The sequence below is a fragment of the Bombyx mandarina genome, chromosome 19, assembly GCF_030267445.1.
Source record: "Bombyx mandarina strain Sakado chromosome 19, ASM3026744v2".
Taxonomy (NCBI): domain Eukaryota; kingdom Metazoa; phylum Arthropoda; class Insecta; order Lepidoptera; family Bombycidae; genus Bombyx; species Bombyx mandarina.
This window is the reverse complement of record NC_143225.1, coordinates 11,037,918-11,052,900: the sequence shown is the minus strand read 5'-3', so window position 1 is coordinate 11,052,900 and position 14,983 is coordinate 11,037,918. Positions and strand designations below refer to the sequence as shown.

Sequence of the window (14,983 nt, the reverse complement as noted above, 5' to 3'; positions counted from 1 at the left end):
TAAAATTGTGGTTATTTACTGAGACTTTTTCAGCGGAGTTTTTAGAAGAACTCGAGAAGGCTCGTCAATCGGCTTTGTTTCATTTTCCGACATTTGTACATTTTCACAGATGCTGAACGGTTAATTTAACCATTTATTTTATTACGCCTTTAAACCTAAAGAAATACTAAATTCACGAAATAAAACAGTTAACTCAAATTCGTTCCTCGTAATCCCTCCAAAAAGGCGCTGTGTATATTTGTATTTCATATTAAAAATACAACTTTATTTATGGTTCTGAAGTCACAGTTTCAACGCCTGCACGAAATTCATACTCGTATTATGAAAATTTATTATAAATGTTTTATTAAAATGATTTATTATTTAGAATCTGGTTTGCAACAAGTGAGATAGGTAATTCTCAAATAAAACCCACAGATATCACGACGTGCCTGTTGTCACCAATTTTGAGTGATGAGTCTGCGAAAGGAATTCATGATTGCCCCTAAGCAGAAAGCTTACCCGTGCGCGATAGCATATCTATTAATTGGGTATTAAATTTTGCATAATGTTCCTCTATACCATTACACATATAAATATAGAACTATGTATTGTTTTGCTGCGTAACTCGTCTGCAAAACTATAATACTAATTAACTTTCTATTTTAACGATACATAGTCCAAAAATTCCGGAACCACTTTCCACATCGCTTTCAAAAGGACGAGAGAAATTATATCGCAGGGGCATATGTCTGCATACGCCAAGACACTTGTTTCGAATAGGAATGAGACTGGAAAGCAAGCAATAGATATCAAATTATTTTACTGACAGACGTGAGCTATGTTTTTATCTGTTAGATTAATATAATGTATTCTACTTACTTAAGCACACACAACGAAGCCACCGAAGATGTGTAGTTATTTAACATGGATTTCTTAATGAATGAATATAGTGTTTTTTTTATTAATTGTATAGTTTGAAGCTATGCAATTATTTGTATACAATTATTAATTGTATAGCTTCAATCTATACAATTACAATATACAATAACGGCCGTCTGGTGTAGTGGTTAGTGACATGGTCACTACACAAGGGGGTCGCGGGTTCGAGTCCCGCCAAGGGAAGATATTTGTATGATAAATATAAATGTCTTTTCCAGGGTTATGGATGTATATTAAATATATTTATGTGTATAATAAAAATATTACATTTATTTCCGTTATCTGGTACCTGTAACACAAGTTCTCTAAAAAGAATTTAAGTGTGCGCATTTTTAATAAAAATCGTTAATCGATAAAACTTAGTCTGATTAAATTGTATATAATAACAAATTTGTGTTCTAGAATCGCTTTGAATGCAAATTTATACAGAGAAAATTAATTAAAAGATTTAATACGTTTTTATTTTATTTATTTTTATTTATACTTATTGTACACAAAAAGAAAATACAATAAAAACAGATTTAAAGAATTTCTAAATACTATGTACAAAGGCGAGCTTAACTCATTTATAAGTTTTCTTCCAGCAAACCCTTTTCAGAGAGAAATACGTTTTATAAGAGGGGAATAGTGTACAATATAAAAGGTATTAAAGCATGACTGCTAAACAAAGCTTAAAAAAAAACAAAAATCTAATATAAAATGAAAAATACATATAAATAAACATACAATAACAATAACTTCAATACAATTAAAGTGACAGGAAATGATACGTTTTCTAAAATTAACGTTCACCTCACAATTACCTACATCGGTGTCACTAAAATGTATTCCTATTTGTTTTAATTAAAGCAAATGCTTATAATATATCGCTTATATGCCTAAGTTTGAAGCAACAATACTTATCTATATGTAATATGTTTTTTTTATGTGTATGTATTTGTAATTTTGTTGTTATTCTGTAAAATTATCATAATGTCATCAACGGAGAAAGTGTGACCGTGAAGATTGATAATGAAACAGCGAGATGAGCGCGATTTGGTTCGTTATTTGGGAATTATTTAAATCTTTTTTTGTGAATAGACGATTAAAATTCAAATTCGGCTCGTTTGTTTCAATTCAATGGGACTCAAGTGAACAAATCTAACGTTTGTTTGAAAGTTGTTTCCAATATAGTATTAATTAAAAGTTTACGTCAAGTGTTAATAAGTCATTGTGAAGTGCGAACTAAGATTAAAACAATGAAATGTCTTGAATTAACATTATTGAATAATAAAAAACTAAATTACTTTTATCTTCTTACCATTTTTTTTATTTCATTAGATTTTACGAATACTTCATTTGCAGTTTCTGTCATAAGTTTTGCATGTGTGTTTATATCTATACGCTATTCATTCCCGAATGCATCGTATAACGTTACATACAATGAAATATCTTGAATTAACATTATTTAAAAATAAAAAAACAAAATTACTTTTATGTTCTTACCATCATGCATTTATTTTATTTTAATTGATTCCACAAATAGCTCATTTGCAGTTTTGGTAAAAAGTTTTCCATTTGTGTTTATTTATACCTAAACAATATTTCGTTCCCGAAAGTATCGCATAGTCATACACACAATCAAATATGTTGAATTAACATTATTTTACCACCACATTTTTTTTTATTGATTTCACGAATATTTCATTTGCAGTTTCTGAAATAAGTTTTCAATATACATATGTACTTAATGGCCAAAACGGCTTTTGTTCCCGAATGCATTGCATAACACTACATAGTGCCATAGTGTGTAATGTTTTTGAACAGACGTTGCTATAATGCCGGCCACTCACATGCGCGCAAATATTCGTACAATGTACCGTCGCCGTCAAACATTCATTCGCAAACTTAGCGGCTGTGCAAATGGGTTCGGTACTCAATTTGCGAACCCGTTTGCGCTTCCTACACTTGTTTACGAATGTCTCACGAATTTCTCCTCCTTTTTGATTCGTCAATAAAACATTGAAGAGAAAAAGAGTTTTGAATTCTTTCCCAGACATCATTAATAGCCATGCTGTTTTTATGGGATTTCTTTTGATGAAGATACGCTAAATAGTAGACGTCACGATCTATGAAAATAGCGAAACGTCCGTTGCCTTCGCATCCTGGGCGCAACTGGTCACACGAATGTGTGGGAGACTACGCGAAGGATCGCGGTTCGCGCGCTTTGATGTCTGTTAAAAAACCGACACAGCTTGGAAAACCACGAATGCAGCGAAAACTTTGCATAATCATTTGCAAATGTCGTCCTACACTTGCGGGTTTGCGTATTCGTGCGAATGTGAGTGACCGGTTTAAGCCTCCACTATTTTTTGATACGTCGATCGGAAAATTCAAAACGCAACAGTCTGCTGGTAACCACCGCGCGAGCCTCACTTTCGACGACTCGTAACTTGACTCTGTGAATAGAACGAAAAATAAGTCTCGCAACGGTAGTCGTATTGAGTTAGTGATGCGCTAGTGTTTACTGTATGTGATTTTTTATTCGAGAGGATAATTTGAATATGTGTGGTGAGTATCTTTATCTCGGTTATTTATTTTAAGATTTATTTATTGTATAGTTATTAAAAAATACGTATTTGAACACAAATTCGTGATATATTTGTGTATAATTTTAAATTCTTTAATAAAATTAACGGTACTCGTACAGTGAAAGCTTAACAGTTATGTACTAAAATTAATATTTTGTTTCTAGTTATCATTGAGTCCGGTTTTTTTTAATTTAATCAATACGCTCTTGTCGGTATAATGGAACACAAGAATACGTGTTTTTAAAGAGACATTTTTACACGCGTTTTCTCTAGTACTCACATGACTTAATTTTTTTTTAATTTTTTTTTTAAATTAAAAATAGGCAGTATGACATTCTCAATTAAATTTTAACTGAATAATTGAAATGGTACAGTCATAAATCCTCAACATCCGCATTCGCAAGATACGATTTTCTACTGTGTTAAGGGTATATAAAGGTATGGTGTATATACAGGTGCAATTATAAACAATTGTTGCAATCATATTAATGAACGCAATGCATAGAAAGAGACAACGAACTTTGTCAAAAGAGGTGCTTCTCATTCTAGTGTCGGAACCACTCAATCTCTTCCAATGGTTCTCGTAAAAACCCTCCCCTTTCGTGCTTAATACACCCTACCACCGGTCAATGACCCTGGTGAATTCCTTAGTCGCTTTTTACGAGAACCATTGGAAGAGATTGAGTGGTTCCGACACTAGAATGAGAAGCATCTCTTTTCACAAAGTTTGTTGTCTCTTTCTATCCATTGCGTTCATTAAAATTAATATAATTGCAACAATTGTTTATGATTGCACCTGTATATACACCATACCTTTATATATCCTTAACACAGTAGGAAATCGTATCTTGTACCAATGTTGACAATTTATGACTGTAACATTTCAATTATTCAGTTAAAATTTAATTAAGAATGTCATTAAAAGAAAACGAATTTCAACAGTAATTTGCAAGATTGTCATTTTTAAACTAACGCTTTCCAATTAGACCTTTGTGTTTGCATTCACATATGCTTGTTAAGAGTTTAAGACACAGATGATACTAGCCTTAAATTATATGCATAATATAATAGTAATTGTAATGAGATTCTATACAACATTAATTATAATATCAAATTTCATAATACTAATGTTCCTATATTGGATGAAACTCAATCATATTTACTGGCACTTTAGATATAGATTCATTTTTGTTTTTATATGAATTTTTATTATACGTTTTCTCTTTCGTTGATCATTTTGACATTTTTTTACTGCGAAGTTTGAAAAAAATCTAACGGCTTCCAAAAAAAACTGTATAGGTAATTACAAGATAGCTCATCAGTAAACTAAATAGGAAATCGATTGATAAACAAAGGAGAAAAAGTACTAAACTGTTTTGTCTTTGCCTATTCATGAATACATTACATTTTTATTATCCACCGAACAATAGACAATAGGGTTTTGTGTAAATACCAATCTCGTCAGCCAATTTTAGTGATAATACGTAGAATTTTTTTCTGATTTCAGTCATAATCTACAAAAGATTACAAAATATTTTTTCTTCATTTTTTTTTCAACTCCCTTAATCCAAATTTCGAATTGCAATGTAAACAAACAATTAAGTTAACAACGCACTTTCTTTATTACGCAAAATATGAAAATACAGTTTTATTCGGATTAAATATTCGTAAAAGGTATGGTGACTATAAAACTTTCAAATAATTTTGACGCATATTGTTTGCATAATGATATTTAGCATTTATTTAACGTGAGAGTTTAAAATTAGGTATTTTGCATGGCTAAAAATGTAGAAAACTATAATCTTGAATTGGTTAAATTTCTATATAATTAATACCTATTTATTTATTATAGCTTTTTAGTAAATTCCAACACGTGCCTTTTTAAATGTATTAAATTTTCGACGTTTGTTTTTGCCTATACCTACTGTCCACGGACACTCTTAGAATACCGTAAATAAAAGCGATATATTTTATTCTCTTTCAGAAAGTTGAATTTTACCCTTCGTTCACTATAAATGTTAGCCACTTACAATATAGTAAGCAGTGTGTCTTATTCATATTATGATGTCTGAGCTCCGGTAACTCTAAATGGTCCCAAGAAAACAGAAGCCAAGAAAAATAATCTATACACATAAATTAAATTGAAGTGTCTGTTTGTAATATTGAAATAACCGCTTTTTACTACATGCATATGAATATATATATACGGTACATACACCAAAATTTTTTTTTTTTTCAATTTTTGTCTTTCTGTCTCTTCCGGCTAATCTCTGAAATGGCTGGACCGATTTTGACGGGACTTTCACGGATAGGTAGCTGAAGATATAGGGAGTAAGTTAGGATACTTTTTTTTAGACTAGCGTCACCCCGCGGCGTCACCCACTGTGCGACAATAACCGCGGGTAACATCGCGAGACTCGGCTATCAATAAAAAAAAATAATGTTTCCGAAACGAACCGAGGGCGGGTCGCTAGCCGTCAATACTATTGTATATTAGGATCATGGCCTTTTTATGTTCAGTTTATTCGGTTCTATTTCTAATTCTAGCAATTTGTATTTTATGATGATTATGAATGCGCGTTTAAATAAAGACATCGTGTCTCTCCTAAACGACAACGGTGTATAATATAAGCGATGCAATAATGCCGATTTTAAAATCCCTAGAAGCTACCAATTTTTCTAACGAACACAGTGGAACGAGGAGGGCCGTTCGGATTGTCGATAATCCCATTCTCACGGGTTGGAACCTTTGGGTCTGCGGATGGACTTCGGTTTCCTTTGTATTTTGTACCGTATGTTCCATGGGGAGTGCTCTGAGGAATTGTTCGAGATGATACCGGCATCTCGTTTTTACCATCGCACCTGCCGCCACCGGAGTAGAGTTCATCCATACTACCTGGAGCCACTCCGGTCATCCACAGTGCGTTTCCAGAGGTCTTTTTTGCCACGTACCATCCGGCTATGGAATGAGCTCTCCTCCACGGTGTTTCCCGAGCGCTATGACATGTCCTTCTTCAAACGAGGCTTGTTGAGAGTATTAAGCGGTAGGCAGCGGCTTGGCTCTGCCCCTGGCATTGCTGAAGTCCATGGGCGACGGTAACCACTCACCATCAGGTGGGCCGTGTGCTCGTCTGCCTACAAGGGCAATAAAAAAAATACAAAAAAGGAATGTACAAAAATTCAATAATACTGAGTGTGATGCGTGCAATTTTTCTTAATATTTAGCGTGTAATGTCAAATCAAGTTCAAATCAAAGAACGTCCAGAAGAACAGTCTGATGTCTGTCTCCCTCTCAGTGCTTAATTTATTTTCACTTATTTTGAAGAAACAATTTGTCAAAAGAAGTACCTAATAAAATACTTTAACTTAAAAAAAAAAAAAACTTATGCTAAATTTACAGCAAAATAATTTGAAATCGTTATTTATAAATATTATTAAATTCTGAAATACGTTATACATACGCGCGTTAAGAAATGTTCGTACATACAATACCTACACCTAATCAAACTGCGCAAATTACCGCTATTCCGACGCTCCGCATTTTATAGGCATTAGTAGAAAGTCTATCTATCGACGGTTCGCGCTCAAAGGGTTAAGAAACAATTCAGAAGGAAATATTGTCGTACAGCAGATGACGCCGCGGGGCGAATCTAGTCTAAAAAAAGTAGCCTAAGTTACTCCTTATATCATCAGCTACCTATCAGATAAAATCCCGTCAAAATCGGTCCAGCCAATTCAGAGATTAGTCGGAACAAACAGACAGACAGACAAAAATTGAAAAAAATGTTATTTTGGTGTATGTACCATGTATATATTCATATGCATGTAGTAAAAAGCAGTTATTTCAATATTTATAAATATTATTAGCTTCTGAAATAGGTACATACGCGCGTTAAGACTTGTTCGTACTTACAATACCTACACCTAATCAAACTGCGCAAATTACCACTATTGTGACGCTCCCCATTTTATACACATTGGCCGAGTCGAGAGTCGATCTATCGACGGTACGCGCTCAAAGAGTTAAGAAACAATTTCAGAAGGCAATATTGTTTTGTGGCGGCACTTACTCATGCGAGCGAGTTTTAAACATCTAATACAGAGCCCTGAAACTGCGATACATTAAGACAAATATTTTTTCTGAATCGAAACTAGCGACGTCTTGTAGCGGATGCCCCTAAACTTATATGTTGTTAAAGTTAAGGCATTTAATTATTGTGTAACTAAACACAGAAAATAAAAAAATTATAAATCATACAAGTCTTTATTTGTTATAGACAAATTGATAAAATTTTATCAATTTGTGGTTTCTGAAAATTTAATCAAAATCCGTCATTAATAATAAAATATAGGTTAAGTAATATGTTACTGCCATCTACAGAAGCAATGAGAAAGTAATTGAAGCGAAGCCATCTAATGGCAGACGCCCGTAAACATTTTTGTTGAGTGCTTGAGTTGCTTATCTATAACTAATTTATGTATATAATCTATAATCTAATAGACAGAAATTACTTTGTAGCTATTTAGAGTATAATTTTCCTCTTTGTCTCTTCATAAAACATAATAATAAAAATGGAAAGCAATACGTGATCAGTAGTTTCACTTTCATTGTTAATACAAATGTATTAAATTAGATTCAATTCACGCATTTCGTATTTGAAGCCATAACACGTGACGTGATGATAAATAAATGAATTATTATTCTAAATGCGTTTCACCATGTGAATATCGGATCATACCGGGATTAATATCTAATAACAATTAAAAAGGTCGCACAAATACAGTATTTCAAAAATCTAATTGGATTCCCCGTATTTTATGAACGAAATGTCCCTGACAAAAAAAATATGGTAAGTTGATTGTCATTTGGCAATTGTCAATTGATTTAACTTCCATAAAATGTGTAAAATCGCACGGCTTTTTGATCACATAGGTACACCTAGGTACAAGGATTTGGATTGTACAATGGAAACAAGATATACTTAGTTATACTAGTGTATATAGTGAGTATAAACATCATATATACAAATATAACAATTTTATTAATTCACTTGAAGGAAAAATATTTTTAAGTAATAAACAAAAGCTATACTTCAACGGTCTCAAAAAATCCACATAAAAATTAAGCATTTTCAAATTCACAGGTGAATATTTATTGAAATAAGTACTCTTTTGCTTACTTCGAACAGAATAAATGTAGAGAATGTGGAAAGACGAAAAGTAAATTCATGGAAAGTGAAAAAAAAAGCTTTTATATGCTTTTTTTTGTAGTAAAAAAAAAACTAGGAAATTGCATTTACAATTGTTGTTTTATAAGAACGAACGAAATTTCTATAATAGCAATACGTGTGTCATGCCATTCTGTATTCTTTCCTTGTGCGCTAATGTAGTTATATTGGATTTTCGACAATTAGGAGGCTTATATTTTTCTTACCTTACTAGTTCTTTTATATAAACACATATTAAAGTTAATTACAATTATTTTGTAACAGCAATAATAAAAAGTGAAAATGCCTACGTAATAACCAACATTTATGTATTTTTTACTAAATTTTTAATTTGTTATTTTCGCATTTTTTTTTTAAACGTACGGATAGTCTTCGTGGATATTAATTTATTGCACTTCATGTAAAATTTACATTGGCGGTCTTAATGCCTAAGGCATCCTCTACCAGTCCACCAAAGGTAGTGCAGAGTAAATTATGGTAGGTTCATTGAAATTTGAATTAAATTACGAATGCATACACAAAAATACATATATACCATACATATGTAAATACATATTCATATATATGACCAAACAAAGAACAAGTTGATCGAAATTGTAACGATTCATGATAGGCCATAACATCAACAGGGTTTCACGCCGAAAAAAGACCCATTTGGACAAAGCGGCACAGCACGAGAATCCTCTCATCGTGACCGCCGGTAACTACCTACATTGCCGATTCTGCGGACTAAATGGTAAACAGTCGACGTCGCCCAAAACACGTCATTTCGGATCCTCCCGATCCACTATCAGTGCTTTTAGGTACCTCAAGCACTAGTCATCGTTCTCGTCGAATCCGTCGCTTGCGACGAAGGGCTCGGCGAGTAAATTAACCCACAGATACAGCCCACTGAGTTTCTCGCCAGATCTACACAGTGGGTCGCATTTCCGATCCGATGGTAGATTCTGCGAAGCACGGCTCTTGGTAGGGTTCGTGTTAGCAACGACGTCAGGTTTGACCCCGTGAGCTCACCTACTAGCCCGGTGACGCTGATTTGGTCTCTCTAGACCATCAGCCTAAGCTGAACTACCTAAGTATGAGAAAGCTGAAGTACCTAAGTAGGAGAAAAAAAAAGTTTCACGCCGGATCTTCTCCGTAGGGCGCAATAACGATACGGTGGCAGATGCACTCGCGAATCATCCGCCTGGAGCTGTGAGGCAGTGTTTGTTAGCAAATCTTTCCCTCTTCACTGAGTTCTTGCTATTGCCCATCCCGCCAAGACAAGCGGAAAAGTTCGCGGACCAGCCGCGATGTTTCCATACCATAATCAAAGCTCTGACACAGACAGCAATCCATGTGCACGCATAATTTATGATTAAATAGACATTGACCCTCAGATCTACTGGAAACTCAACAATCGTTGAACATTTGCACACCCTTACATATTATTATTTAACAGTGGTTTTGCTGGTTTTACTCCAGTTTTTTTTGTGTACACATATCAACTTTTACATATTATGTGTATATCGATTTATATTGACAGCATAATGTCAATATGGCTCTCTGCCTTTAGACATGAGATCGAAATCATAACTGCATTACTTCTCCAAAAGTCAAACACATCGCTCCGATGGCAGCGCTATGTTTTATAATGTTGAACCAACTTCTTGCGATGAAACGTGCTCCCCGTATATTCACCTCGTGCCAAAGGAATAAATATTGTGTTAATACTTGAACAACAAACGGATTGGTAAGCAAATCTAATTTGATATATGAAACATACAAAATTTAAGTTCTTAAACGTAACCAATCATGAATATTTAAATCAGGCTTTGTGCTAATGATTATTTATTACATGAAGCGTTCGCTTGTGAAAATTACACATCTAAGTAAAAATATCTTTAGCATATCATTATGTATTTGTGAGTTTAATAGCATATCATTATGTATTTGTGAGTTTAATAGCATATCATTCTTTGGTAATGAAATGAATACGTGTTAGAAACATCAAATGTCGGGTTAGTAATTTGTTTCCATTAGAAAATCTGTGTTTAAGGAAACAGATGAACAATAATTTGTTAAGTCAGTTTACTTTCTAATTGTGTATTGGCCACGCGGAAATCCGTACTAAATTCGAAACAGAAGACATTTTGCAAAAACTTTGCAACATCCAACAGATAACTGTATTGTTTATTTCCTAAATAGATAAAATCTGTAGTGTTGTTCGGATGTCCTATTTATTTTTATTTTTCATGTCAATATATATTTGATTCTTAATTAATCTGAATATGCATGCGACTAGTTTTAAGATGATTACTCATTAAATCCTTGGTCTGAAAATCAAAATTTATACATCGACTTCCAAGTAAAAAACTAAACTAAATTACTTAACAGGAAATAAAGGTTATTTTCGCTAAAATAGATCCGACGTTATGCTTCTGATTTTCGGTATTCGGTTTACTTAATTATGATTTAGGATGCGTTAATTGCGTATTGTTGAATGCAGAAAACATGGCGATGAGTTAACCAATGCAATGTAGTTAAAGAACTAAATAAACAAGTTTTAATAGAAAACTGAATTAACAATTAATTGTATCCTTTTTTTCTTGTTGACACTCAGGGTAGCTGTTTTATCAGGTTTTTTATTTTCTCAGTTCACAGCCCTCCTGGTGTTAAGTAGTTACTGGAGCCCATAGGCATCTACAAAGTAAATGCGCCACCCACCTTGAGATATAAGTGCTAAGGTCTCAGTAGAGTTACAACGGCTGCCCCACCCTTCAAACCAAAACGCATTACTGCTTCACGGTAGAAATAAGCATGGCGGTGGTTTTTTTTATTATTTGAAGATGAGAAGATTTGAAAGAAGAAAGATGGACAAACATACATACTCAGCAAGCTAATAAAAACGTCTTAATAAATACCAGAAATGAAACCATTAAAATATTTATTGGTAATTGAAATGTTCATATAAAAAAGCGCATCATCGATTTGTTACGTGCGTCTAAAACTAAAGTGCACTGTCGTATCGAAATCCATAACTCGATATTATTACATCATTTATTGGTTTTGGCAAGCAATAACAATTATTGAGCGAAAGTATCCCAGACGAATTAGGCCGTGTAAGTATGTATCCTTCTATGACGCATTGTGAAGCAATTGACAGTTGTCGAAAAAGAAATTGCATTCGATTTTCTACACGTCATTTGAATGGTATTGTTACGTGATAATTGTCAACGAAAAAAAATACATGTGTGCAATTCACACGTGATAGAAGTGAAACCTTCCAAAATTAAAATACAATTATCCTAAACGTCTTAAGTATATGTAAAATTTTGTCATTAGTAAATAATTGTAAGGTAGCGCCCTCTGTGAATTGATATTTTAATTTCACGTATAATCCTAAATTAAAATTCACTACAAGAGCTTTCATACACACGTTAGTATTAAAAAATCTCACAGATGGCGCTGTATTAAATAGTATGTATATTTCTGTCTCATTCTTTGCTGGCTTCATCCTACACATTTTTGTATTTGTGTCTCTTACCTGTCGTTTTTTCCGTTGCATCCGGTTTGAAATCACAACGATTCTAAAGAAGTTTTCACTTCAAAAATATAAATACATAGTACATACGTATTATATACTTTGAATTAGGTTCAAGTTTTAAGTATTTTATCAAGGTTTGTATTTTTGTTATTGCTTAGATGAGTCGACGAGCTCACAGCCCTCCTGGTGTTAAGTGGTTACTGGAGCCCATAGACATCTACAAAGTAAATGCGCCACCCACCTTGAGATATGAGTGCTAAGGTCTCAGTATAGTTAAAACGGCTGCCCCACCCTTCAAACCGAAACGCATTACTGCTTCACGGCAGAAATAGGCAGGGTGGTGGTACCTACCCGTGCCGACTCACAAGAAGCCCTACCACCAGTAAGAAATTACTTTATTAAATTTACTTTTTTAATTAAGAAATTACTTTTTAATGTTATTGATATAAATCGAATTACTTATCGGATCCCGATGATCGGGCTACACACACTTGCCATCGCCCTAAGCACGTCATTTCGGATCACTTCGGATGCTTTCACCGTTTACGTCCAATCCATTCAATGCAACGAAGGGCTTTATAAGGGCAATGTCAATTACGTTTAAGTTCCCGTGTTATGCCAATACATAACTCATGAGCAATAGTGATGTGCTACGTAACATTATTTTATTAAATCACAGTTCTTATTTGGAGACCAATAACAGACCAATAACAGACCAATTTGGATTGAGTTTCAAATACTTATTACATCCATAACTGTCAGCAGAAAGTGTGCCTAGTCCAATTTCGTAATATATTAAACATATTCTTGTGTCTTTAGTTTAAGGTGTCTTATGAAAGTGTAATTTCATAATTACGTCACGTAGTCAAAGACTTTACTTTATGGGCCTTAACTAAACTTCAAATTCAGTTTTATAAACATAAAAATTTCTATTCCGACGTTAGAATTTTTATTATTTTTAATTTATTAGTATTTTTTTTAGATTTCTTTTTTTCTGTTTTTAGTTTTGGGAATTTTACCGGAATAAAAAAAAATCTAACCTTGATATATAATTTTTTTTAATGCATAGGCTGGTAGACGAGCTCACAGCCCACCTGGTGTTAAGTGATTACCGGAGCCCATAGACATCTACAGCCCGAATGCCGCCACCCACCTTGAGATGTGAGTTCTAAAGTCTCAGTATAGTTACAACTACTGCCCTACCCTTCAAACTGAAACGTATTACTGCTTCACGGCAAAAATAGACAGGGTGGTGAGGGTGGACAGGGCGCGGACTCACAAAAGGTCCTACTACTAGTAATTACGCAAATTATAATTTGATGTTTTCAAAATTGAATTTGACGTTTATAAAATTGAATTTGAAGTTAAAAACCTATAATATATATTTTGTATGTGAAGGCTTTGGTGTGCCCTGAAGTAGTATGCTTGCATGATCGACGGTAACCACTAAAACTACCAAGAATACGGGAGTTCCCACAGACTCCGCTGATTGGTTATCCTATTCTCTGTTTTTATATACTTACGAATATGTTTGAGAAGTAGATCGTCGTGAAGAAATCTCGTAACATCCTGCTCTTACACTAAGGAAAAGAGATTGAACAGATTGTATTCGACACATAGCAACCCTATTTTCCTCACCGCGCGGGGGGAGAGGCGTGGGCTTGAAAAATAAAACGACGTGCATCAACGAAAAAACACGCCGGCTATCGTTCTCGTCGAACCCGTCGCTTACGACAAAGAGCTCGGCGAGTAAATTAACCCACAGACACAGCCCACTGAGTTTCCCGCCGGATCTTCTCAGTGGGTCGCGTTTCCGATCCGGTGGTAGATTCTACGAAGCAAGACTCTTGCTTGAGCCCCGTGAGCGCACCTATTAGCTCGGCGAATATAAAATAACCCCTCGAGGTTACTAGAATAAGTAAGAAAAAATACCACAATCATTGTCCGTCCCGTAAAACTAAAACTCGCGTTCAAACTTTAATCCGATTAATGAACCACAACGGCGCCAACAGATTGGAAAGAGTCCCGTATCAACTTGCTCCATGACTACCTCATTCCAGTCATTCGTAATTCGGCCGCGGGTCAATAAACTGCTGAGTGACGGGCTTTAGTCGCTTCGACTCCAGCATATTCCAAGCACATCCCCCAGCGCTCAAATGGAAATCTGACAAAAAGAGAAAATTTAATTTTTTTTAAAATTCTAGTTCAGACAGAAACGAATCGGCAAACTAATCCAATGAATTCAAATGAATCCAATAAAGACGAAAGTGACTATGCACTTTGTAATGAATACAGAATACCTATATGAAAATACGTATGTCTAATGTCTTCAATGTAATGATCTGAGAATCTACGCTTCGAGGTTGGAAATAATTTAAATTTCTCTCGTCAATCATTTCTTTTGTGACTGTTCAAAAGTTAGATTATAATAATTATATTATAGATTATGGATAATCTATAAGATTAAGGATAATCTATAATATAATTATTATAATCTAACTGTGCTCGATTTACTGAACATCCGCCCCCAGATGAGGAAAAGGTAGCTCAATTCATCAGTGAAGTGGAGGTCCTTAAAAGTTGTCGATAGATCGCGACTTGTTCCCGGATAATGTTTATGTTTAGCTTGAAATCAAGTACTGTGCAGCCCACTAAGTTTCTCGCCGAATCTTCTCAGTGGGTCGCGTTTCCGATCCGGTGGTAGATTCTGCGAAGCACTGCTCTCGGTAGGGCCAGTG

The 14,983-nt window shown here is 34.3% G+C and overlaps 1 protein-coding gene across 1 annotated transcript in view; it reads left to right on the top strand.

The window, feature by feature from the left end:
• The first annotated feature begins 3,292 nt into the window (after positions 1–3,292).
• Positions 3,293–14,983, top strand: part of LOC114249665 (uncharacterized) — a 36,814-nt gene continuing 25,123 nt past the window's right edge. The window contains exon 1 of the mRNA XM_089735057.1: positions 3,293–3,471. Coding sequence (XP_089591183.1) covers positions 3,465–3,471 — 7 coding nt within the window. The 5' untranslated portion in view covers positions 3,293–3,464. The remainder of the gene's footprint in view (positions 3,472–14,983) is intronic.